The sequence below is a fragment of the Culex quinquefasciatus genome, chromosome 3 (genome assembly GCF_015732765.1).
Source record: "Culex quinquefasciatus strain JHB chromosome 3, VPISU_Cqui_1.0_pri_paternal, whole genome shotgun sequence".
Taxonomy (NCBI): domain Eukaryota; kingdom Metazoa; phylum Arthropoda; class Insecta; order Diptera; family Culicidae; genus Culex; species Culex quinquefasciatus.
Window position 1 is genome coordinate 147,294,026 of NC_051863.1, and position 26,674 is coordinate 147,320,699.

The 26,674-nt window shown below is 38.2% G+C and overlaps 3 protein-coding genes across 6 annotated transcripts; 2 read left to right on the plus strand and 1 right to left on the minus strand.

Moving 5' to 3' along the window:
• LOC6036407 (WW domain-containing oxidoreductase) lies at positions 1-1,483 on the plus strand. Its single transcript, XM_001846408.2, has one exon. It carries the CDS (start codon positions 208-210, stop codon positions 1,417-1,419), a length of 1,212 nt encoding a protein of 403 aa, XP_001846460.2. The 5' UTR covers positions 1-207; the 3' UTR covers positions 1,420-1,483.
• Positions 1,422-3,420, minus strand: LOC6036406 (iduronate 2-sulfatase). Its single transcript, XM_001846407.2, has 3 exons — positions 3,025-3,420; positions 1,762-2,965; positions 1,422-1,686 (listed from the first exon to the last, which is right to left on the minus strand). Exons 1-3 carry the CDS (start codon positions 3,403-3,405, stop codon positions 1,550-1,552), a joined length of 1,722 nt encoding a protein of 573 aa, XP_001846459.2. The 5' UTR covers positions 3,406-3,420; the 3' UTR covers positions 1,422-1,549.
• A 2,751-nt stretch (positions 3,421-6,171) lies between these two features.
• Positions 6,172-26,035, plus strand: LOC6036405 (H(+)/Cl(-) exchange transporter 5). Of its 4 annotated transcripts, XM_038262114.1 has the most exons (11): positions 18,838-18,905; positions 19,090-19,143; positions 19,206-19,530; positions 22,593-23,808; positions 23,880-24,088; positions 24,150-24,290; positions 24,350-24,459; positions 24,520-24,620; positions 24,685-24,848; positions 24,906-25,119; positions 25,181-26,035. In XM_038262114.1, exons 3-11 carry the CDS (start codon positions 19,278-19,280, stop codon positions 25,269-25,271), a joined length of 2,499 nt encoding a protein of 832 aa, XP_038118042.1. In that variant the 5' UTR covers positions 18,838-18,905; positions 19,090-19,143; positions 19,206-19,277; the 3' UTR covers positions 25,272-26,035. The 4 variants fall into 4 exon arrangements, with proteins under 4 accessions (XP_038118039.1, XP_038118041.1, XP_038118040.1 ...); XM_038262111.1 differs by lacking the exons at positions 18,838-18,905; positions 19,090-19,143 and adding an exon at positions 6,172-6,983; XM_038262113.1 differs by lacking the exons at positions 18,838-18,905; positions 19,090-19,143 and adding an exon at positions 18,674-18,812.
• The last annotated feature ends 639 nt before the right edge of the window (positions 26,036-26,674 follow it).

The window sequence follows — 26,674 nt, forward strand, 5'->3', positions numbered from 1 at the left end:
TTGCTGTTGTTTGTTTTTTTTTTGTTTCATCATCATCATTGACGATGGTTCGTCAGTAGAAATTTGTTTATCAGACCAGATCGGTATCGTGGCCGTTATCAGATTAGATTTCTTATCAGTGCCGATCCAGACACGTAGTCAAACGGTTCGACTTTGCCTCTTTCGCACCATTCCCTGGAGATACGGCAATTGCCACGTTTGAGCAAAATGTCTGTCCCACTTCCTGAGTCGGATTCGGAGGACGAGCTGCCACCGGCCTGGGAGGAGCGCGCAACCAACGACGGGTTCGTATACTACGTGAACCACCATGATAAGAGCACCCAGTGGACACATCCGCGCACCGGGAAAATGAAACGCGTGTCCGGAGATCTGCCGCTCGGGTGGACGAAACATGTGGAGGAATCTACGGGTAAGATTATTTTTCTGGACGAGAAGACCCAGCGCAAGTCGTACACCGATCCGAGATTGGCCTTTGCCGTGGAGGAATCTGCCCAGGTGGGTGAGCTACGACAGCGATTTGATAGCGGGACCAGTGCTCTACAGGTCCTGCACGGGCGTGACTTGAGCGGAAAAGTGGCGCTGATTACGGGGTGTAACGCCGGGATTGGGTTTGAGACGGCGCGGTCGTTGGCGTTGCACGGATGTGAGATTATCTTTGCCTGTCGGAATGAGACAGCGACCAAAGAAGCAATTGAACGGATTGTCAAGGAGAAGAGCACGGCTGGACAAAAGTGTTCTTTTGTTAAATTAGATTTGGCTTCTTTGGAGTCGACCCGGGAATGCGCAGCCCAGGTCAAGTCTCGCTGGAAGCACCTGGACATGCTTATTCTGAACGCCGGAGTTTTTGCCTTGCCGTACAGCACTACCGAAGACGGATTTGAAACAACATTCCAAGTGTCGCATTTGTCGCACTTCCTACTAACAACGCTACTCTCTGAATTGCTGGACCACACCAGCCGGATCGTGGTGGTTTCATCCGAGTCACATCGCTTCAGCATGCTGACCAAACTGTCCGAGAGCGACCTCTCGCCGCCCCCGAACAAGTACTGGAGCATGGTGGCCTACAACAACGCAAAACTGTTTAACGTCCTGTTTGCCGCTGAGCTGGCTCGCCGTTGGAAGACCCGCGGCATATCGGTATTTTCACTGCATCCGGGCAACATGGTTTCGTCGCAGATTGCCCGCAACTGGTGGTTCTACCGGGTGTTGTTTGCCCTGGTGCGTCCGTTTACCAAATCGCTACAACAAGCTGCCAGCACAACAATCTACTGCGCCACGGCTCACGAGCTCAACGGCCTGACCGGGCTGTACTTCAACAATTGCTACGTGTGCGAACCTAGCGGAACGTCCAAGAGCAAACGCATGCAGCAGAGCCTTTGGGAACTGAGCGAACAGTTGGTCGAGCGTGTCGCAAAATGAAACCCAGGTAATTGATTACTTTATTCGTATTTATTCAGTCTATTCTATAAAATGGTACGCATAACTTTGTTTGTTTGTATATCGTAACCGGTTTTGAAGATTCCATTATACTAATTCGTCTGTTGAAACTCTAGAGAAATTTCTGCTGTAATCGCAATTTCAACCAAGACTTTACCTCGCCAAGCTGCGGCCGATCCAGCAGGTTAAGGTTCTCTTTTGGATCGATGCTGTGGTCGTACAGTTCCTCTCCGTACAGTTGAGACCAATCTGTGAAAGAATAAGGAGAGTTTAATATGAATATGATTTATTCTCAAAACTTAAGTTACAAGAACCCAATAGTACCTCTCTTAAATGTGGCTGGATCAAACCCGATCCACGCCGTATACCGGAAGCGCTCCGTCCTCATTGTATATCCCATAATTTGTATTTGGTACAACTTTGGCTTGTCTGAGTTCGGATACACTGTTGGGTACGTGCCCGGTCGCGGGTATTGACTAAAAGCCTCATCCAACGACGCATCTGCCGATGTTGAACCTCCTCTAATAAAAGGCAAAAGGGATTTCCCCTCAACGCACGTGTCCTCCTTACTAGCATCTTCACACCGCTCTACCGGTGGCAATCCGGCCAGCTCAACCAGCGTCGGAAACAAGTCGAGCAGTTCGCCCACCCGACTAATCTTATTGTTGAGCCGTGTTGCGATGTCCGGGCTGTACACTATCAGCGGAACGTTCAGCGCCACGTCATAGTTGCTGAACTTTGACCACTCGGCATGCTCTCCGAGGGACCAACCGTGGTCCGACGTCAGCACGATGACCGTGTTGTCAAAGTTGACCTCCGTTAGAAGTCTGCCAATGAGTTCGTCCACGTAAGTTACGGCTGCGTAGTAATGTTGACGGATTTTGACCTTGGTTTCGTCCGGAATCGGACCGAAAGGAAAGCTAACGTTCAGCTCTTTAATGTCGTCCCGACTTCGAAGGTCCTGGTAGGCATTCCAAGCGACCGACGGAAGTCCATGGGGAGGGTAGTCCAGATCTAGCGTTTTGAACTTATTGACATCGTGAAGATCCAGATAACGTTCTGGGATCCGGAAGGGAACGTGGGGTTTGTGGTAACCGACGGCCAGGAAGAACGGTTGACTTGAATTTCTTTTGGCTTTAAGAAACGTTCTAGCTTCTGCCGTGCTCTGGATGTCCGGAAGTGTTCCTTGAGGTTGTAACTCCAGCACAACTGGACAAAGCAGATTCTTCTTCAACTTCCCCGTTGCCTTGTCTATGCAAACTGGCTTGTTCATAAACTCCGCCGTTGGTGCATGGTACGGGACGTAGCTCCAGCTCAGCGGATAATCATCCGAATAGTTTGACGAAACTCCAGGATGGAATATCTTTCCAATAGATTGCGTGCTGTAGCCATTTTCCTTAAAATACTGAGGAATGGTTGTAAAATTGCCCGCAAATTCTCTCCAATAGCTGTAGAAATCGTACAACTTAGTAGTATCGGGTCGCCTTCCGGTGAGCAAAGAATTTCTACTCGGCGCACAAATCGATTGCTAAAAATAACAACCCCTTGTTACAGTTACTAAATCATTCACCAAAGGAAACCCCTTACCTGAGCAAAAACGTTCGTAAAATAGTATCCCTTCTGGGCGAGCCGATCAATGTTCGGCGTAATGGCGTTTACGTCTCCAAAGGCTTTGATCGCGGGCCGGAAGTCGTCCAGCATGATCAGCAGAACGTTTGGTTGAGACACCGGTTGGGCCTGGGCCGATAACATACCCACGGTCATGAGATATGTGAGAATCCTAAGAAGTTTTAAAACCGGCATTTTAATGCAGAGCAATTCAATACATGACACGATAGGTAGAACGCGACGCAGATAGATGGCACCGACTGGCAATTTGTGATAGACTGTGTGAGCAAAAAGTGCTGTTCTTGCTAGGGTAGTAAAGGTAGAACGCCACAATGCAAGTGGAAATGAAAAAATTATCATACGAAAATAGTATAAAGGGTCTTTAAAAAAACTCAGAAAAACTCTAAATATAATTGATAGTTCAACGAATTAAAAAATCACAATGTTTTTATTTCATTGATATTTAAATGCGATTTAGAATCCATAATGGTTTTAACGTGTTCTATCTTTAAAATATGTTTAATCTTTGATTCACAAAAAAATCAAACCCGTCCAATGTGTGATTTTAGAAATTTAGTATCAACAGATTTGAAATTACACAATTATTACAAAAAAAAAACTCAAAACTCAATGGTGTATAATCCATTTGAGCAAAGCGTGTAATCGAAACTAATCAAAAAGACTAAAATCGTAGCTAAAAAGCTTATCTTAAATCCAGGGCTCTGGAGTCGGAGTCAGTGGAGTCGATGAATAGCATAGCATAGCATAGCATTGGTGTCTACCCGTAGCTGCTACTTCGTTATTGACCAGGACCCCCAAACATTGCTCCGTGGACCACAGATGAAAAGTAGGAACCAATCATCACCCCTTCGCAATTTTCAAAGGTCCCTATCGTGCTGATCAATACCGACGCCGGCCACGTGGTAAGTGGTAAGACACGGGGAAGTGGATGGGAATGTTAGCCGATACTTGAGTGATGGGACCGCCAAATCGACTGCGTCTCCGACAAAGTATCACATGAGTTTTGAGGGGTTAGTAAGATGGGTATGAGGTCAGGATTCACTGTGGTAGGTGATGCGACCATGAGCAATTTGTTTATCGGTTGAAATTTTAAAAATCTTAGGCAGCCGGCTGCGGAAAGATACCTATCTAAGGATTTAAATATAGTATTAATTCGACCGCGATTCTCACGAAATTCTCCGTCGGCGTGCCTTCCGATCAACGGTGATGTAGGAAGGGCTTCATTCATTAAAATTATTTTATATCATAAGCCTTAAAACATATCCGTCGACGTGCCTTCCGATCCTCGATGATATGGAAAGGACTTAATCCAGCAATACGACTTGCTTGTCTCAAAAAACAAAAATCGGATCGTTTCTATCGAAAACTATATAAAGAGAACAAAAATAAAATTCATTGGCCAACGAACGCGCGAACAAAAAATAAATGAAAAAAGAAGAAGAAGAAATCCAATCACCCCATGTACACAAATAGCGACACAAAAGAGACGGAAAAAACGAAAAAAAAAACAGGACTGTGCGTCCACACAGGCACCGCACTACTGATGCCATTATTTAATTATAATAGCCAATCACCCCATGCACTCGAACAGCGACACAAAAGAGACGGAAAATAACACGAAAAAACAGGACTGAGCATCCACACAGGCACCGCACTACTCAATTGTAAACCACTTTCAGAGTCAGTGGAGTCGATGAATTCTGAGAAACTGGAGTCGTTAAATATTCAGCAGCCGGGTTCATGGTTTGGGTCAAAGTTGGCCAACTAATCAACCAGGTCATTTAAACAGTAAGATTCCCTGCGTTTACAGGACCTTTAAAAAATCTCTATTTAAATGCCATTTTTCAAATAATTTTTAGGTTTAGAATATTTAAATGTTGAAATATCAAAGGGTATCCAGCATCAAGAATTACTGTCCAGTGGAAAGTAAATTACCTGGATTACTTTTAGTTTTCCAGAATTATTTCGGATTACTAAAAACTACTTAAAACTAAACAAAATTAATGAGAATTGGAACCTAAAATGAAGCTTAGATTGCTGATATTTTTATTAACAGCCATAAAGCTTATTTGTTTGAGTACAATAACCCTTTGAGTTTAAAATGGATTTTAAATCAATTTTGAAAAATTAACCTCGCGGTCCTTCTTGACAGCTTGTTCCAAGTCATTTTTTTTTTGCATTAAAATGAAAAAAAGGGATTTGAAATGGTTTTTAGTCGTGTTTTTATAGTTGTACATAAAAAGTATATACATAAAAATTGACATAGTACCCAATTTCTCTAAAATTGCTGCCTAGGTGTCAGTTATAGAATATTTATGGTCTTGATTGATACATTCTGGATCGAATCCCAAATTTGTTATCTTATTTCATTATATTTTCAATGCATGATATAACATTTTCTTCTTGATTTGATCGAACTCCAAATTTGTTTCAAAATAAGGTTTGATTTTTTTTTGTGTTTTTTTATTCATTTGTTTTGTCATTGTTTTGCCATTATGTGTTACTTCCTCATAAAGAATTAACAGTAATTGGGTCCCAAAATTAAGCTGAAATTTTTGATATAATTGTTTTATTTATCAATTTAAAAAAAATAGTTTCGTGGCCCTTCTTGACAGAAAAGGTCCTACTTGACAGCTAAACTTTGAAAAATATTTGCAACGGCCTTATATGACCTTTTCAAAAAAAAACTCCATTTATAAGCATTTTAACATTCAAAATGTAAAACGTAAGATATATATGCTGTGTACAGCAAGAACACACAAGAAGAACTTTAGACGAAAAAAGCCATCTGAATCACTAACATTGTGAACATAATTAAAAATGATTGAATAAAAAAAATAAGTCCACCCTAATTCGAAAGAAGCACCCACCACCCACTGCATGCGACTAGTCTGGTGGGTACAATAATATTATGGAGTCATTCTGTAACTACGTAACGCCACGTTTTGTGCTCTTCGGTTTATTTTTTTTATAAAAAACTGGATGTTAATTTTAATTTGTTTTATGCAATATTCAATGTTCTGTTGTTTTAATTCCTTTTTTGCAGATTTTCATCAAAAATACATGTTTACTCGTCACGTGATTCAAGTCGCTCCCCCAAGGTTCCTGTCATACTGCACAGGTTGTCATTCAGAGTGATTGAAATTCCATCGGTGAAGGTAGAAAAGCAGAGACGTCGGTCGGTCATGCAAAAACAGTGTTGAAAACGGTAGAACAATCGCGTTTGTGTGCAAAAACTCTGCTTATCGGTGTGATTAGTGTACTCGTCCGTGTAATTGTGATATTTTTGATACCATTTGTTTACCGTGAGGGGCGTAATTTGGGTCAGCAGCAGGAAAAAAAGAGGATGTTCTTCGCCTCTTCTTATTGTTGTTATTGTTTTTGATGCATCGTAAAGATCTCGTCATCATCATTGATCATTAACCCTCGGACGGTGGTTCTGGCAGGAAAGTCACTTCCGAGGAAAAGTTTGAGCAATTTGCGACGTGTTGAAAGTGCTAATCAATTTGTGGGCCGTTTCGTTGATTCGCTTGATTGATTCTTTGCGGGTTACGACATCTCGATTGTCACCTCTACGTGTCAGTCTCATTTTTGTGATTGTTTCGCGGGTCCCGTGTGAAAATCCGCACCGGCGGCAGCTTCCGCCCATCCGAAAGTTGCGAAAGTGCATCAACTCAATCATATACAATGCATGGCGTTATCATTGCTAGTTGATAAACCCGTTCTCGCGCAATTGCCGCCACCGTCTTAACTGTAAACTCAGCGAGCGTAACCCCGAGGAAGTAGTGTACCCAGTACCTACTATGGAAAAGTTTCCTTTGAAGGGAGCGAACAACCTGTCCACATCATCAACCGTGGTCGGCAGCCATCCGCTGAGCGGAGATCACCCCACGTATCAGGCGGTCGGTAGAAATAAGGTAAGCAACTGCTTTTGTACTGCTGCAGATAGAAGAGCGGATTCTGCCTTTTATCACTATACAAACGAAGATGCACCTCGCGCTGTGGTGGTTCTTGCACCGAGACCGGCTAGTCGTGATTCAGGCCCGTAGCCAGGGGGGGGGCTTCCGGGCTGCAGCCCCCCCCGAAATTTTTTCCATTTTTTTTTAAATTGAACTACCTTAAAAAAATCTTAAATCAATGATTGTGTGTTCTCTTCCCAGAAATAATTTGTAAGATAGAGAATCAAGAATTGATTGATCAAACTAAGTAATTTGCCTGTCCATTGCCGGGCTCAGTTTTTGTAGATTATGGATCCAAAATTTGGATATTTAAAAATTGAGCTGCAGATTTGAACATTGTTCCATTCAGTAACATCTCATTTATCTTGTAGTTTTAGCATTACATTGGTTAGGATGGTCCAAATCTGGGCTTACTTGGGGCTATCCCCTGAAATCAAAGATTTACGCATCACTAGCCTAAGTTCCAAATTTTGAGCTTTTTCTGACCACTGACCACCAAGTTTGGGCAAAATCGTCAAATTGTATGGAGAAAAGCAACTGTTTCAGTTTTTGACCAATGGAAGGCGCAATAACTATCCAGTTCTTATCAATTTTCAGAACTAATATCTTCTTTAAATTTGGAAAAACTTTCCCGAAGACACCTTATTTTTTGGGTTTTTTGCTAAAAAGTTATTAACCTTCGAAAATAGCAATTTCCTAGCGGACTGCTCTAAGGGGCTACATAGAAATAATTACCGTCATCTGGGGCGAATCGGGACTACAGTCTGAATAGGGACAGCAAAAATCCTTAGATCTTGTTGTCTTATTTTTGATTGTAGAACTTAAGTATGACCCCTGAAGAACCATAAAATAATTTAGAATTTTTGGATTCAATGTGGCGGTCAAAATGGAGGTCAAGAAATATTTCTGGTGTTTTTTTTAAAGGTCTAATAAACCAAATTTCCAGATTTTGCTTTTTGGGTGCTTTTGAAACCGTCAGGGGTATTAAAAAACACCCAAAAAGCAAAAACTTGGTGTATTGGACCATTAAAAAAACAGATGCCGAATTTGATGTTAAAATCAAGCAAATAAAACATGCCGATTTCATTTGTTCCTGATTCGGTTATCCGAAGTCCTTCGAACTTCGGATAATCGAAACTTTGGATAATCGAGGCTTCGGCTAGTCGAATTTGGATTGTAAAATTAATAGCCCTCATTTATTTGCATTAAAACCTTTACACTGTTAATAGCCCTCATTTATTTGCATTAAAACCTTTACACTGTTAATACATGTTTTTTCTCTACATTTTTCAAAATTTATCATAATTTCTCAAAAATATTTAGATTTTGTTTTCAAAAACGAAAGCATTTAATATGAAAAACATTTGAGTGAATTTTGACTATTATCAGAAATACAATTCTAATTTTATCGTTTTGGTTTTAAGAATATGGTTAGTTACATATCAAAGACCTTAGAGAAAAATGCTTGAGAAATATCCTTGTGTATTTTTTTATTACTTTTTCGTAAACCTTTTTTCCGAAACCACTCGTCCAAAATGCTTTCTTTTGGTCACATTTTTTAGTTTCCACCGTGGCCAATCTCCAATTTTTATTTAATATATCAAAAATCGGAAGATCAACTAAGTGAATACTTTTTATCAACTAATTTTCACTTTGTGCATGAGCTTGCGATTTTTAAAGGAAGAAATAAAATGATAAAAATATTCAAAACGTTAAAAAAGTTTAAGCTTGGATTCAAAAACTCTGAAATTAAATTAATTAAACATCACTTTCAAATTATATAATTTCTGATCAATAATTCATTTTGCCTTTTTCACTGAGGTAAGGCTATAATCCTGCTCTGAAAATGAACTTTTTATTAAAAGCTCCTAGACCCACATTTATGTATACATATCGACTCAGAATCGAAAACTGAACAAATGTCTGTGTGTGTGTATGTGTGTGTGTATGTGTGTGTGTATGTGTGTGTGTATGTATGTATGTGACCAAAATTCTCACTGAGTTTTCTCAGCACTGGCTGAACCGATTTTGATCGATCCAGTTGCATTCGACTTGGTTTAGGGTCCCATACATCGCTATTGAATTGTTTGAAGTTTTGATAAGTAGTTCAAAAGTTATGCATAAAAATGTGTTTTCACAAATATCCGGATCTCAATCATATGCATGTAAACGATGTCCGGATCCATCATTCGACCCATCGTTAGTTAGGCAATTGAAAGGCCTTTCCAACGAGTCCACAACATTGAAGATCTGGCAATCCTGTCTCGAGTTATGACCACTTAAGTGATATTTATGTACTTTTTTGAAGCTGGATCTCACTTAAAAGTATGTAAACTATGTCCGGATCCATCATCCGACCCATCGTTGGTTAGGAAATTGAAAGGCTTTTCCAATGAGTCCACAACATTGAAGATCTGGCAACCCTGTCTCGAGTTATGACCACTTAAGTGATATTTATGTACTTTTTTGAAGCTGGATCTTACTTAAATGTATGTAAACTATGTCCGGATCCATCAACCGACCCATCGTTGGTTAGGCAATTGAAAGGCTTTTCCAATGAGTCCACAACATTGAAGATCTGGCAACCCTGTCTCGATTTATGACCACTTAAGTGATATTTATGTACTTTTTTGAAGCCGGATCTTACTTAAATGTATGTAAACTATGTCCGGATCCATCAACCGACCCATCGTTGGTTAGGCAATTGAAAGGCTTTTCCAATAAGTCCAAAACATTGAAGATCTGGCAACCCTGTCTCGAGTTATGACCACTTAAGTGATATTTATGTACTTTTTTGAAGCCGGATCTCACTTAAATGTATGTAAACTATGTCCGGAACCATCATCCGACCCATCGTTGGTTAGGTAATTGAAAGGCCTTTCCAATAAGTCCAAAACATTGAAGATCTGGCAACCCTGTCTCGAGTTATGACCACTTAAGTGATATTTATGTACTTTTTTTTGAAGCCGGATCTCACTTAAATGTATGTAAACTTTGTCCGGATCCACCATCCGACCCATCGTTGATTTGGCAATTGAAAGGCCTTTCCAATGAGTCCAAAACATTGAAGATCTGGCAAACTTGTCTCGAGTTATGACTACTTAAGTGATATTCATGTACTTTTTTGAAGCCGGATCTCTTTTAAATGTATGTTAACTATGTCCGGATCCATCATCCGACCCATCAATTGAAAGGCCTTTCCAAAGAGTCCAAAACATTGAAGAACTGACAACCCTGTAACGAGTTATTGCCACATAAGTTATATCTGTGTTTTTTTTCTGGATCTGAAAAAACCTGAAATGTGTGTCCAAACCACTCGTATTACCTATTTTTGGTAAAAAGTGAGGAAGGCATCAACCACATAGGTGGATTAGGTTAGTTTTTTAAACTATTTAATTTCTATTTTTTGGATTTTACAGATTAGAATTTGCATTTTGAAAATTTTAAAATTTCTTTATTATTTTTTTTATAATTTCTTATTTCTGAATATCAATTGTAAATATTTTCCAAAGTTTATGTTGCCACCTTTTCAAAATGGACCATAAAACAGAGAACAAATACAATATTTTAAAAAAATAGCTTCACAATTTTAATGGAAATAACTTATTTCGATTAAGTCTTTTTAGGACCAGCGACCAGGTCGGTCCGGAAAACAAATTTGAAATGTTTTTCCTGCTTTGACAATCATATACGACATGTTTGGGCTCGTTTAAAAATATTTAGAATTTTTGTAACATGTCGCGGAACTGCGGAAAGTTTTTCTCACGAAAAAGGATTTCGCCATCAGCTAGATATTTTGAAAACTAATGATGCAAAACAACTGTACTGATTTAAAGTGTGTTTTGAACACTTTTAAAATAATAAAACCATAGCTTGTAGTTTTGATTTGTAACCCTCTCAACTTTGGTCAGAGTTTAGTGACATAAACTTCAGAATAATATTCGCAACGGCTAATTGAAGATTTAAAAAATTTTCACTTTCAAATTTCTAAATTTTCATAATTTTTGATTTAAATTTTTTTGGTATAAGACAAAGAAATGCCAGAAATCAAAAATAAAAATATTAAAAACATAAAAAATTTAAGATAGCAATTCAACAGAATAATATCAAAAAATCTGAAATTCCAATAATTAAAAAATCTATAACTGAAAAATTAATAAAATAATTGATACTTAAGAAATCCTAAACTAAAAAAAATATCATTTTAAAATTAAGTAATTCAAAATCCAATAAATTATGTTTTTTCAATCTTAATTTTTGGATGCTTTAAATATTTTTATGTTTGAATTCTAGTATTCCTAAATTAATTTATATTTCCCAGAAAATTAAGTAATTTTTGTAATGGCTTTTCCCTTATTTCAGCATTTTTAGATTCAGCGTTTTGATAGTCAGCTTCATGAGGCAATTCTTCAATATTATTTAAGCGAATACATTATTTTCAAACGTTATTTTCAGTCGCATCCAAATAAACAAATCAAAATCTCATCAACACATATTGCTCCCGAAGAAATATCAAACGACGCTTTTGTTTCTGTTCCTTTTCAGCTGCGTACCGCTTAAGAGAAGTCTTTTCGTAAACCTTTTCTTGACCGTTCCTTGAGATTTTTTTGTATGGAGTTTTAAGAGTCTCCGTACTACAGGACATTTTCAAAATTTTCGTTTGAAAGTAAAATATAGTTCTTGTAGCAAAATTCAGACTAAGATTTGATTTACAGGAAAAATGTAATTGATTTAAGAATTCTTACATAAAGTATTCTTTACTTTTAAAACAAAAATTTAAGATAATAATTACACATGATAATTTCAAAAAATCAGAAATTCCAAAAATGAAAAAATCAAATACATAAAAATATAAAATAATTACAACTAAAAATCCTTAAATTATAAAAAAATTTTTATCATTTTTAAATAAAGATATTCAAAAATAATTTTCAATCATTTCAATAAATTATGTTTTAATAATCTTATTTTTTTGATGCTTCGAATATTGGTATGTTTGAATTCAAGTGCAGACTAAGATTAGATTTACAGGATAAAACTAATTAATTTATGAATTCTTACATAAAGTTTTCTTTATTTTTAATTTAGCAACGTTTCGTAAATATAAAATTTCTAAACCATAAAATGTGCAGGATTTTGTTCCTAGAGTCAAGATATTGCTTGAACAAATATCGATTTTAATAAATGGTTACAATCCTAAATTATTAAACATGTATATAGATTAAAATTTTATTAAAAAATTATCTTTAGAATTGAGATCTGATTAAATTTTTTTGTCATGTTTTAAAATTTTATTTTTGCTCAAATTCTGGACCAATTTTTAGAATACAATGAGTAATGAATTTGAAAATGGCGTTTAGTCGGAATATTAAAGTTAAACCTGATTCGTTTTGATGTTTGATGCAATCGAGGAAAATTTTAACGGTTACATATGCATTTAAAAATGGTTACATATGCATTATTAACAACTTTTCCAGTGAATATTTTGGCGTTAAAAATTAATTTAATACATTTTATCTAAATTTTTAACACATTAAAATTAAACACAGGCACTGATTTTTTCTTCAAATATATATTTATTATAGGCCTACACAGAAAAAAATGTGAATTTACTCGACACGGAAAAAATGAATCACATGTAAACTCAGTTGATGTAAACTTGAGATTCGACGTAATTTTTTTGTTGCCATGGAGACACTTCAGAAGCTGAAATTTCAACGATTATATTTTTGTATTTCATTAAAATTATTTATTTTTGAGAGCACCAGGAGCTTCGCAAAATATAAAATGGCTTCAATAGCTTAGAACAATTAAAATAAAACATTGTTTAAGTTTGTTTATAAAATTTTAAGAAAAACAAATATTCCAGTTATGAGTTTTATGTTGTGCTAGAAAAAATGAAAAATGTTAGATAAACCATCACAATTATCACACAGCTGAAAATGTAAATCCAGACGGTTTAAAATTTATCTCAGTATAAAATACAGAAAACATAATACATATGGTTAGATAAATCGATACTTCTTTTAAAAAAAATTTATGCTTTCAAAAATTTGATTCAAGTTAAGTATATTTTAAATTTAGCGATGTTTATCACGAAATTGGATTACAATTAAACAATTCAAGAAAATGTAAAAAAAAACACTTTCTCTACTCCTTTAATACAAACTAGCTGTTAAAATAAAGAAAAAAAATGACGAACGAGTTTCTTCAATAAATACATTGATAACTTAATATGAAAATCTTCGAAAACTTTTTTGCATACATTACATTAAAATTTTACAATTCATCTCAATAATTATACCACAAACCAAGTGATGGTATAAATGATTTGCTGATTTTTATACTCCTTGAATTTTTGCACCCAAGCCCCCCCCGAACAAAAATCCTGGCTACGGCCCTGTCGTGATTTAAGCTTATCAGGGCAGACATGTGAGCAACTCTCTACGAAATTGACTCAAACTTTGTGGGGGCCTTCCCTATGACCAAATAAGCTATTTTGCGTCATTGGTTCACCCATACAAGTCTCCATACAATTTTGGCTGCTGTCCATACAAAAATGGTATGTAAATATTCAAACAGCTGTAACTTTTGAGTGAATTTTCTGATCAATTTGGTGTCTTCGGCAAAGTTAAAGGTATTGTTGAGGACTTTTGAGAAAAAAATAGGTACACGGAAAAAAAAATTGCAGATTTTTTTATCAACATTTTTTTTACTAAAACTCAATTTCCCAAAATACGTATTTTTTGATTTTCGAGATTTTTTGATATGTTTTAGGGGACAAAAATCCGCAACTTTTGAGCCATAGAGAAACATGGTCAAAAAATCTGCCGCCGAGTTATAATTTTTTGAAAAAAATGTGATTTTTGGAAAAAATTGAAGTTTCATGCAAAAACAAGTTTGACATTACTTTTTAATGCAAAATTGAATTTGCAATCGGGTGCGTGCGGGCGTGATATTTTTTTGCTGCGTCATGTTTTTTTCGAATTAAAAATTAACCTTCTAGGAAAATTTTAGAAAATTAAAGTGTCTAAACCAGATATTAGATCCGTATTTTGCCTTTTCTGACAGTTGGTTTTAATGTCATCATCCGCGTAAAACTTTGTGAGGTGTAAGCTGCCAAAGCGAAGAAATGGACATTTCTGCAGAAAGAGTGAAGTCTTCCGAGTGTTGGTCCAGAAGGGATTTCTACTTTCTTTTCGTATGGATATCGTTGAAGACGTCGGGAAGCTGTTCCAAGGAAATTGGAATGTTGGGTTCCGATCCCTACGCAATCTACCAAGCCGATGGATCGGAATTTTGCTTGTGAAGGAGGTTTATTATGGATCGTTGAATCTGAATCTTAATTTGGTGAGATCTATCCATTTTATCTATCATTATTTGATAGAAGATTTTTTTCCCTTATTTTATATAATATTCTATTGTTCAAATGATATATCCATATTATCCCTTTCCCACCTTCCATTTTTCCTATCCTCATTTCCTCCACCTCCCAACCCTCCCCCGCCTCTAAATATTATTATCTGCCAAATTTACACTAACACACCACACCACAACTGATTCGGAGCGTTTGGTACGGTATGTCCACGCATCCTTCCTCCTGATGATTCTGTGAAATGTGATCCGTTCACAGAATCTGTCTCTGCGGTTAATGCAACGCAGTAGGCCTGGCCGCTTTAATTTTTGCTATACATTTTCGGGGTAACTCGGATGTACTGTAATCATTAATATTGACAAGAAAATACTTGAGGCGTAATCTTACCACAAGTTCTTCCAGGATGCTTTCTTCGGACTGGCTGCGCTTGTGTTCGATTAGATTAGATTAGATAAAATTGAATTTGCAATCGAAAAGTACTTTACAGATTTTTTGATAAAGGGCTCCGTTTTCAAGATATAGCCACCGAAAGTTTAATTTTAGCGAAATATTTGCAGTTTTTCAATTTTTAAAAATAGTGACCATGAGTGACCATTTCTAAAAATATTTTTTTTTGAAAAGTTCAGAAAATTTGCTATAAAATTGTCTAAGAGACATTGAAGATTGGACCTCGGGTTGCTGAGATAGAGCTGCTTTAAGAAAAAGAAACACGAAAATTGAAGTTTTCTAAATCTCACCAAAACAACCCACCTTTTTCTAATGACGATATCTCAGCAATTAATGGTCCGATTTTCAATGTTAATACATGAAACATTCGTGAAATTTTCCGATCTTTTCGAAAAAAAAATATTTTGAAAATTTTTAAATCAAGACTAACGTTTTAAAAGGGCCAAATATTGAATATTACGCCCATTTAAAATGGTAGTCTTGATTTAAAAATTTTCAAAATATTTTTTTTTCGAAAAGATCGGAAAATTTCACGAATGTTTCATGTATTAACATTGAAAATCGGACCATTAATTGCTGAGATATCGTCATTAGAAAATGGTGGGCTGATTGGGTGAGATTTAGAAAACTTCAATTTTCGTGTTTCTTTTTCTTAAATTCGCTGTATTTCAGCAACCAGAGGTCCAATCTTCAATGTCTCTTAGACAATTTTATAGCAAATTTTCTGAACTTTTCAAAAAAAAATATTTTTAGAAATGGTCACTCATGGTCACTATTTTTAAAAATTGAAAAACTGCAAATATTTCGCTAAAATCAAACTTTCGGTGGCTATATCTTGAAAACGGAGCCCTTTATCAAAAAATCTGTAATGTACTTTTCGATTGTAAATTTAATTTTGCATTAAAAAGTAATGTCAAACTTGTTTTTGCATAAAACTTCGATTTTTTCCAAAAATCACTATTTTTTCAAAAATTCATAACTCGGCGGCAGATTTTTTGACCATGTTTCGCTATGGCTCAAAAGTTGCGGATTTTTATCCCCTAAAACATATCAAAAAATCTCGAAAATCAAAAACTACGTATTTTGGGAAATTGAGTTTTAGTGAAAAAAAAATGATAAAAAAATCTGCAAATTTTTTTTTCCGTGTACCTATTTTTTTTCTCAAAAGTCCTCAACAATACCTACAACTTTGCCCAAGACAGCAAATTGATCAGAAAATTCACTCAAAAATTACAGCTGTTTGAATATTTACATACCATTTTTGTATGGACAGCAGCCAAAATTGTATGGAGACTTGTATGGGTGAACCAATGACATAAAATAGCATATTTGGTCATAGGGAAGGCCCCCACAAAGTTTGAGCCAAATAAAAAAATACAAATAAAATCCATTTCCGGTTTTGGTAGAGAATTGCTCATGTAGGGTAGGGTAGTCATCAATGAGACACTTTTGGTTTTTAATTTTCAACGATTTTTTTTATTTTTTCATCAGCATGTTTTAATGAGCTTTTTGTTGCATTTTCTTTCTTTAAATGTGTTCTAACAAATCATGAAATAACTTCTAACATTTACCAAAATATGAGATCGATCTTTTGTCTACGGCCAGAGTTATTCAACTGTCTTATTGTAGACGCACTTGGCAGGAACAATGAGACACTCTACGAAAATATATACTTTTCTAGTAAAACATCATGTTTTTTGTATTGTTCCATTGCAGGTGACTTGCCTTGAACATTTTAGAGCAATTTTGCCAACATGAAACTTTAATTAACAAAAGTTAAACTAAAAAGTATTTAAATTTTGTAAAATCCATATATTTATACCAAATAAATTTATATTTTTAGTTAGATAGATTAAACCTCAATAGGGCCGTTGCAAACATTTTTCAAAGCTTTTGTCGCCCCCCTTCAAAATTGGTCAGGGGGCAAAAAAAAAATATTTTTCCAAAAAACTTCAAAATTTCCATGAAAATAGAAGTCTAATCAACTGAAAACAAGCTAAAATGCATTTTTCTGCATTGATAATCATATTTAACATGTTTCGGCTTGTTTAAAAATGTTTTGCATTTTTATGAAATTCCAATGTACAGCATCGCAAAAAAAAATATTTTTCGCAAAAAATAAAATTTTCGTCGATACCTAGATATTTTGGAAACTAATGATGGCAAGCAACTTATGAATGGTCCCCATTTTAGTTTCATAAAATGTGCATTTTTACACTAAAATGCTAATACGCTACTTGTTCGGTAACTGGGCGTTGTTTAACTGAGCGCTCGATAACTGGGGTTTAGCCCACCTAAGGGAGCGTTCTTTTATTACGTAACGCGAAAAATCGGACTTTTAGACCCCCTTCCCCCCCCCCCCTCAAACAAAATTTCCATACAAATTTTAAAAATTTTGTATAGAGCGTAACACGGCCTCCGACCCCCTTCCCGCTACTGCGTTACGTAATAAAAGAACGCTCCCTAAAAAGCTGTCAAACGTCCAAAACCCAAAACAAAGTAAAATGACCGAGGGGTCAATGGATGCAACAATCAAGTGTAATAAATAAAACTTTTTTTATAGTTTTTGTGTGATTTCAAGGCACAATTCAAGGAAACTTGAAAAAATTGCTCTGAACACAAATTTAAGTAACTTTGAAGAAAGTGTAATGCATTGATGGCATTGATGCTCCCCTCGGCATTCTTCGTACAGCCCAGATAGCGAGCAGCATTATGGCTTTCTACCTAAAGTACTCGCGATAGGGAATTAAACGTCAAAATTACCCCCCCACTAGAGAGCGCTGAAACTTAGGGTGATATTTTCATTATATCCTACAGCGAGTAAATTGGTTTGAAATTGTTTTATTTCATCATAAAATCGACAATTATAGCAAATTATACCATTTTTAGGTAATAAATAAATAGCGTAAGAAATGAAAACGAAAATATTTTTGTGATGGCCGATTTAACCTGTTCATTATCTGTTTCAAAATAAAGGAATGTTTTAATCAACCAAAACTTAACTAATCAATTGAGAATGTAATGTAGATTATTCAAGTAGACAAATATTTTTTCAAGTCACTTCTACACTCAAAATAGTGTTCACCACAATGTTGCATGAAAATATAGGTGATTTTTTTCCATATGGATGTTCATGCGAAATCTACGTGAATCTCAGGAGTCTTGGCGTTATCCATTTTCAAACGAACCAATACATACATATGTAACATCACAAGAATTCACGTGAAAGACATCATCTACGACCTTAATTATTTCAGATGAGCGTCGATCGTAAAAAAATAAAAAGAAGAACTCTAAAAATAAGGTTTGAAAGTTTGACTTATTTATTTTAATTTGCCAAAGTTTTCCTAATGTTATTTTTGAGGTCAACTAATCAAAGTATTAATTTTTTTAATCGCCTCCACACATTTTTTAAACAATTTGAATGTTATTTTTATTTTTCTATAGAAGAAAATGGAAAAAACAGGAAAAAATTAAGTGATTGTAAAAACTTATAAAAAATAAAAAGGCAATAAAGGATAACGATAGCAGAGGTAAAATATGTTTGTATGTATGTTTCTGTGTGGATTCCCAGCCTTTCCTCAGTAAGAAAAATAAACCTAGTAATTAATTGGCAAAGATATTGCCGCGCTTTTGTTGTACACACACGCTGTTTATCAAACTCCAGTAAGTGAATAATTGTTTCATATTACGGCTTACTACAATACTGTTAACAATGTGACAAGTGTCACATGTAACGTTTTGCCGCTGCAGTAATGCGTCCTATCTGCTTCACACCGTACGATACTGCTGAACAGTACACACCTTTCACGTTGACTGTAGGGGGGAACATGCGCATTTGCGGGCTTTATTGATTTTTATCTGGCCGATGGCTGGTTTTTTGCTGCTCTGACACAGTTGGGCAGGAGAGTGAAATAGTCCTGTTCCAGCGTGAGACTGCAAATCTATTGTCCTAGTTGTGTTAGGTTAGTGAGAGAGGAAAGATTGCTGCACTTCTTTTTTCTTGCTAGAGTGATTGTGCGAAATATGGTTTGAACGGAGTTGTTGTTAAAATCTGGGTAATTCTTGTCTGCAAGGTGGTACTTCTTTGAATGATGGTTACAAATTGAAGGAAATAGTTGAGAGTAACATTCTCTGCTTCCATTCCATTTGGCGAAACTATTTTTGGAACGCTACGTTGCACTTGAAACCGATACTCGGAAATTGATGTTTAATGTCAAATGTTATTTTTTTCTGCACCAGACACACCTAACGAGAGCTATTAATAATTTATTGGATGGCAATCCAGTCCCTGAAGTGTGTGTTTGCGCAATTAAATATGTTCTTATTTTTTTTTACACTTTCTTCCACCCTTACAGACGACTGGATCGCCGATTAATGAGCGAGGCTTCATAAATACCACCTCGCTGTCGGTTGCGTCGGACGACGAAATGATCGACATCACGCCAAATAACGTAAGCAATCCCAACTACCAGTACCACTTGTCGTCGAACGGCAGTGGCGGAAGTGGCAGCCGGGAGGACGGAGTGGGCGCCAGCAGCAGTGTGGGTGGCAGCACCGGTTCGATAGGAGGAGCAGCAGGACTTCACGCCGGTGGTGGTGGCAGCGATAACGGTGGAGTGCGAACGACGCCCACGCATCACGCGTCCAGATTTGGGCGAGATTTTCACTCGGATCACGAAGGTATGTGTGACATTTTCTGCTTGACTCTTTACTAGGTACTGCGAAATCTTACTTTATTATTATTTAATACCTGTAACTTTTGGCATCAGTTTATGCATATAAATTGGCATATTCAATTTAGTAGTTTGTTCATAAAGTAAAAATAGATCCCAACATATGCTATACATAATTGCTTATTTTTCTTACCTCAGATTGACACAATGTCCATTTTCGTACTTTTCTTTTAAAAGAATAGTAGTTTATGCAACAAGTTGCAAAAAGAAGATTTTTTCAGCACGAGTCGTACATCGAGTACGTACCTCGTACAACGAGGTTCACCGAGTTGGATATATACGACGAGTGCTGAAAAAATCAAGTTTTGCAACGAGTTCCATACATTTTTTTTTTGCAATTCCGAAAAACAACCTTTGAGCGAAATCATAAGTCAAATGTTCATGTATTTTGTCAATCAATCGTTCAAATGTTGAAAAGTATTACTTTTTGAAAGAAATGCTGAAAAGTTCAACTTTTCAGCACTCATTTCAGTGTTGAAAAGTAGAACCTTTCAGCATTTATTTTGAAAAGTGTTGCTACTCGATTCTGTCATTGTTGGTACAGAAAAGTAGGCCATTTCGTCGTTCAAGAATGACAGGCAAAGTAAATAGTTTCACGACGGAATTGCAAAAAGGCATTTTTCACGTTTACATAAATTATTGAAGACTCTCAAACTGTAATATCCTAATTATTTCTAAGAACGGAAACATAATTTATTGAAAAAATAAAAAAAAAACAATTTGAAAATATATTACAATATTTTGCTACAGCAATTCCAGTAAAGACAAATGAAAAGGACACATTCTCCGGGCTAAAAAAATAAAACTTGATTCAATGGTGAAATAGATGTTGTGATTGGATTCTGTATATAGTTTAAGGCTTGTAAATCCAACTATTACAAACATTCAAAGATTTATAACCTTGACTTTTGACGCAATTAACTGCAATAAATCGAAACATCATGTTTTCAGGCACCAGCAAAACAACACCTCAAAACCACCTTCGGAAACCCGAAATATCTCCGGTGGTCAGGAACCAATTTTCCAAAGCTTATCATATTCTGTAAATTTAATAAAATAAAATAATAAATTTCCCGTGGAATGCAACTGGGTAGATCGAAATTGGTCCATTTTTCTCAAAGATACACTGCCGTTCTACGCATAATTGTCCCATGTCAGTTTTTGACGATTTTGACTTTATGCCATTTTTAAGTTTAATCTGATGTGTACTTTAAGAAAAACACATAAAATCTGGTACTTTGTTCGGAAACTCATCAAAAACAACACCAAGTCTGTTTGTCCCATCGTTGAACTTCTACGCATAATTGTCCCACCAAGTATTTTCTTACACGGAATCATTAGTTTGACTAAGCATTATGCCTTGTTTACCTGTTGTATAGCAAGAGAATCACAAATAAGGGTGATAAACTGCTAACTGGGGCGATTAGGGGCACATAGAGCGAATAGGAACCCACGGGACAATTATGCGTAGAAACACAGAAATCGGTCGAAAAATTTCAATCGCGTTTTGCTCAGTTGCACTTTTTTGAACATGGGACAATTATGTGTAGAACGGCAGTACAGCATTGAGAGATTCCGTGACGTTACAACGCAAGCAGAACACCCTTTTAAAAAATCTACGTTGTAACGTCACCAAAAGTTCAGAGCAGTTCTCTACGAATTCGAATTTTTTAAAGGTGAAGTCGTTGACCATTTTCGAAGAAAATTGATCATCACTATAAAATGTTCTGTATTAAATTCAATTTAACGAATTTCGGCACCAAAAGGAATCAGCATGTGTTGGGCACTATTCTAAACAACTTGAAGGAATTTTGTCAAAATATTGAAAGCGACGCAAAGTTTATGTCTTTGAACGAAAAATCATGACAATGATGGAAGTCTCCACGTTAATTTTGAATTTTTGTATTTTTTAATCCGACTGAAACTTTGTTGGTGCCATTTTGCATCATTAGTTTGTCCATATAATTTTCCTTACAAATTTGGCAGCTGTCCATACAAAAGGCATAGGCATATGCCATAAGGCATAAGGCATAAGGCATAAGGCATATGCCGAAGACACCATATCGATCAGAAAGTCCCTTCTCAAGCTACAGATTTTCGAATGCTTGCTTAAGGAGCTATTAGACTACGACAAACAAAAAAACAAACTCGCATACAAACAAACTTTTTGATAGTTTGCCTGCTTTGGTTATCTAGCAGTTTATGAGTAGATATTTTATTTTTTTATATTTTATCTTCTAAAAAAAATGAACAACATTCACTGATATTTTTTGAAGCATTTTTTTTTTCATTTCGAAGAAACTTCCCGCAGAAAAATGTTTTGTAGAATCAGCCTGAACGAGGTCTGAATCAACAAAAAAAAAAATGCGTTAAAACGAACCTTGTTTTTCTCAATTCCACAAAAGTCTTTTGCTGTTTTGAAAAAACTGCTTTGACGTTTAGCGTTGATTCAACAAAAATTTTGATTTTCAAATCAACAAAACGTTTTGTTGATTCAAATATGCCTTATTTTTCTGCGTGTTTGTTTAACACCTAAAGCATACAGCACAGGAAATTTATAATTGCATTTTCATACAATTCTGAGAAATTAGAACAATTTAAAGCATCATTGTCAAGTCAAGTCGTTCAGATAATTTGAAAGGGTGTCAAATAAAAGTCTCTCTATTTAAACTCGACTGGAGATTCCCTACTAGGTAGAACAAACCCACTTTTTTTGCCTGTAAAGTTCGCATCATATTTGTCCCGTATAAGTTTCACTGCCCTACCACCGTTAGTAAGCTGCTTGTATTTCAACATCCTATTCTATACCACCCGGTACAGATTCTGTCGCCGTGTCCTTTTCCGGCCTTTTGGAAGGTAAACCCGTTTGCTCCACCTGCTTGTTTTGTGAATCGAGTCCTTCCGAAATTTCCAACTAACCACCATTCGAACCTTTTTTCTACTAACAGATTTAATGTTTTTTGTTGAAGGTGTTTGAGTTCTGTTTGATGTGTTTTCTTTGCCTTGCAGGTATCTCATTCTCCGGCATGACGGACACCAGCGACGACATTCCCGGGATCGGGCAGTACGAGGATTTCCACACGATCGACTGGCAGCGGGACATTGCGCGGGACCGGATGCGGCACCGGTACATCGTGAAGAAGCGCCAGGACTCGCTGTGGGATCTGATCAAGGGGGCGCACGACGCGTCGTCGGGGTGGGTGTGCGTGCTGCTGGTGGGTCTGTTTACGGGGTGCGTGGCCGGCGTGATCGACATCGGTGCCAGCTGGATGACGGATCTGAAGTTTGGGATCTGCCCGCAGGCGTTTTGGCTGAACCGGGAGCAGTGCTGCTGGTCGTCGAACGAGACGAGCTTCGTGAGCGGAAACTGCTCGCAGTGGTACACGTGGGCGGAGATTCTGACCTCGTCGCGGGAGGGCGTTGGGGCGTACATCATATCATACTTTTTCTACATCGCGTGGGCACTTTTGTTTGCTCTGCTGGCGGCCTCGCTGGTGCGGATGTTTGCGCCGTACGCGTGCGGGTCCGGTATTCCGGAGATTAAAACCATCCTGTCCGGGTTCATCATCCGGAGCTACTTGGGCAAGTGGACGCTGATCATCAAGTCGGTGGGCTTGATGTTGGCCGTGTCGACGGGGCTCAGTTTGGGCAAGGAAGGGCCGATGGTGCACATAGCGAGCTGCATCGGGAATATACTGTCGTATCTGTTTCCAAAGTACGGCCGGAACGAGGCCAAGAAGCGTGAGATTATCTCGGCTGCTGCTGCGGCGGGAGTTTCGGTTGCGTTTGGGGCACCGATTGGTGGTGTGCTGTTCAGCTTGGAGGAGGTGTCGTACTACTTCCCGCTGAAGACGCTCTGGAGGTCGTTCTTCTGCGCGTTGATCGCGGCGTTCATCCTGCGGTCGATCAATCCGTTCGGAAACGAGCACTCGGTGCTGTTCTACGTGGAGTACAACAAGCCGTGGATCTTCTTCGAGCTGGTCCCATTCATCGGGCTGGGCATTATGGGCGGCTGCATCGCGACGCTCTTCATCAAAGCGAACCTGTGGTGGTGCCGGTTCCGCAAGCACAGCAAACTGGGCCAGTACCCGGTGACGGAAGTGCTGGTCGTGACGTTCATCACGGCCGTCATCGCCTACCCGAACCACTACACGCGCATGAACACCAGCGAGCTGATCTATCTGCTGTTTAGCCAGTGCGGAATCTCCAACCGTGACTATCTGTGGTGCGTTACGGCGTAATTAGCACGTCTGTTCACACAAGCTTTAAACATCGATTTGTTCTTCCCCTTTTCAGCGACTACAACCGCAATTTTACGGACGTCAACTCGGCGATTGAGATCGCGGCGGCCGGCCCCGGCGTGTACAAAGCGATCTGGCTGCTGACGCTGGCGCTGGCGATGAAGCTGGTGATGACGATCTTCACGTTCGGCATGAAGGTCCCCTGTGGATTGTTTATTCCGTCGCTGGCGCTCGGTGCCATCATGGGACGGATCGTGGGAATTGGTAAGTGTGTGTTCGAAGGGAGATTCAAGTGGGTACTGAGCGGTTTCACGCGCGTTTACAGGAATGGAACAGCTGGCCTACCACTATCCAAAGATCTGGATCTTCTCCGGGGAGTGTTCGACCGGGGACGACTGCATCACGCCCGGGCTGTACGCGATGGTCGGAGCGGCCGCCGTGCTGGGCGGTGTTACTCGAATGACAGGTAAAAGGTTTTTAGTGTAGATGAGGTCTTCTGGAATTAATAACCTTGAACGCTTGCAGTGTCGCTGGTCGTCATCATGTTCGAGCTGACGGGGGGTGTGCGGTACATCGTGCCCCTGATGGCGGCTGCGATGGCGTCCAAGTGGGTGGGCGATGCCCTCGGCAGACAGGTAATTCAATTTCCCGTTGATGTTGTGTTGTGATTTGTTTCAAGTCGTTACATTTTGCAGGGCATCTACGACGCGCACATTGCGCTGAACGGATATCCGTTCTTGGACAGCAAGGACGAGTTCCAGCACACCACCCTGGCGGCGGATGTGATGCAGCCAAAGTAAGAACCACTTTGAACGAATTTCTTGAAAGATAATGTTTAACTCTCACTCTCTTGTTTGTAGGCGCAACGAGACGCTGTCCGTGATAACGCAGGACTCGATGACGGTGGACGACATCGAAACGCTACTGAAAGAGACTGAGCACAACGGCTACCCGGTGGTCGTGTCCAAAGAGAACCAATATCTGGTCGGGTTCGTGCTGCGGAGGGATCTGAACCTCGCGATAGGTAAGAACCGTTACTTCACCCAAGGCGAATCTAAACTCCTCCCATTTCCACACGCAGCCAACGCACGTCGCCTGATCGACGGCATCGCGGGCCAGTCGCCGGTGATATTCACGTCGGCGCAGCCCGTCCAAAACCTCGGCCCGTCGCCGCTCAAGCTGAAGAAGATCCTCGACATGGCGCCCATCACCGTCACCGACCAGACGCCGATGGAGACGGTCGTCGACATGTTCCGGAAGCTGGGCCTGCGGCAAACCCTGGTCACGCACAACGGGTGAGTTTATAGGACCCCCTTCAAATTTTGCTAGAAACTAATGCTTTCCTACCCATTCCAGCCGGCTCCTGGGCGTGATTACCAAAAAGGACGTGCTGCGACACGTCAAGCAGATGGATAACGAAGACCCGAACACGGTGCTGTTCAACTAGAGAAAAAAAATATTGGCTTCCATTTTTTTCATCGCCCTTCTTCATGAAATGTTCCATACTTAAAAATTGAACATAATACTTCAGTTTGGGTTCGCGCATCTAGCTAAACGAATCATTTATGTCAACGTCGCAACGGAGCTGGCGCGCAGGCAATAACAAAGTTTTACACTCTGATATTGAAAATAGTGTTTTTACAAACTTTGGAAGCGCAGCGAACAAGCGGAGAGAGTATCAATTATATTATACATTATATATTTCTGTTATAGAGAATCATACACAAGAAAAAAATGAATCACGCCCTCATTTAGCGACCTACCCAAATGGAAAAGAATATAATTTATTAGAGTTTATTAAAAAAAAATTGGAAAAGGCAAACCCCCGGTTCGATCAGTTGATGCAGGCTGTTTTTTCGAGTATTAGAGGAAGCGCAGAGAGAAAACAAGAAAAAAACGACGCTGTAGAAATGCAACCTAACTCTATTAGAGAAATTTTATACAACGTTAGCCCATTTTTGTAACATATATTATAAAACAAAGGAAAGTGAGTGTGACTTCAATTCTCGCCAGGATCATCGGCAGCGGTTGATATTAGGAGGAGCAGCTGGATCGTTTTCCGGAACATCATCACGTGTCTCGGCGTGCAGGCTGCCCAAAGTACGAATGGCGAGTCGAATAAAGAAGCAGAGAGAATCGCTTGACCGATTGAGGAATACAGGAGATGATAAAGTTGTATATTTATGTAATAAACATAAAATCCTTGATTAAGAAACACGTGTGTTATATTTTCCGAAATCTCCTAATTAAGAATTTGAACAAAAAAAAAAATGTAATAAAGTGTCAGAAAACGAAGGAGGATTTAGTAACATTATGCTAGATCTGGTGGAAAAAAAACCAATTGGGTGCTTTGCACAATGTTTAAACAAGATGAGTGAACAAAAGTTTGACTCTTTAGTAAAGAGTCTAATTGCTAACAATTGCTCAAGTTTTAAAAGTATGACTTTACTCACTAAAGTCTCAACAAGTATTGAACGAGACTTGGGAGCAGAGGAGTGTCTGTAAGGACTGTATGCTGTAAGATTTGTCGGGTTGACCCAATTAATCAATAATCTGTTTCTAAACATCATCCGTTGACATCGCCTTAACCACAAGAATGAGCTGGCTTTGGCAGATGCTCGGATGATATCGGAAGATACCAGCGCGCATCTATAAAATTTTGAATCCGTCGCGCAATTTATTTACAAGATGAGCTTATAGCCGTTTTATCCAACTGTTTGGCCTACGTAGACTATTTGAAGTGAGGGGAAGAGCAACCATTTTACAACCATTTAAAGTATTGGTGCACTGGTCCTCAACCAACTTTATCAACTTTAAATCAATCATGAACGTTACGCTGGTCTCAGATTA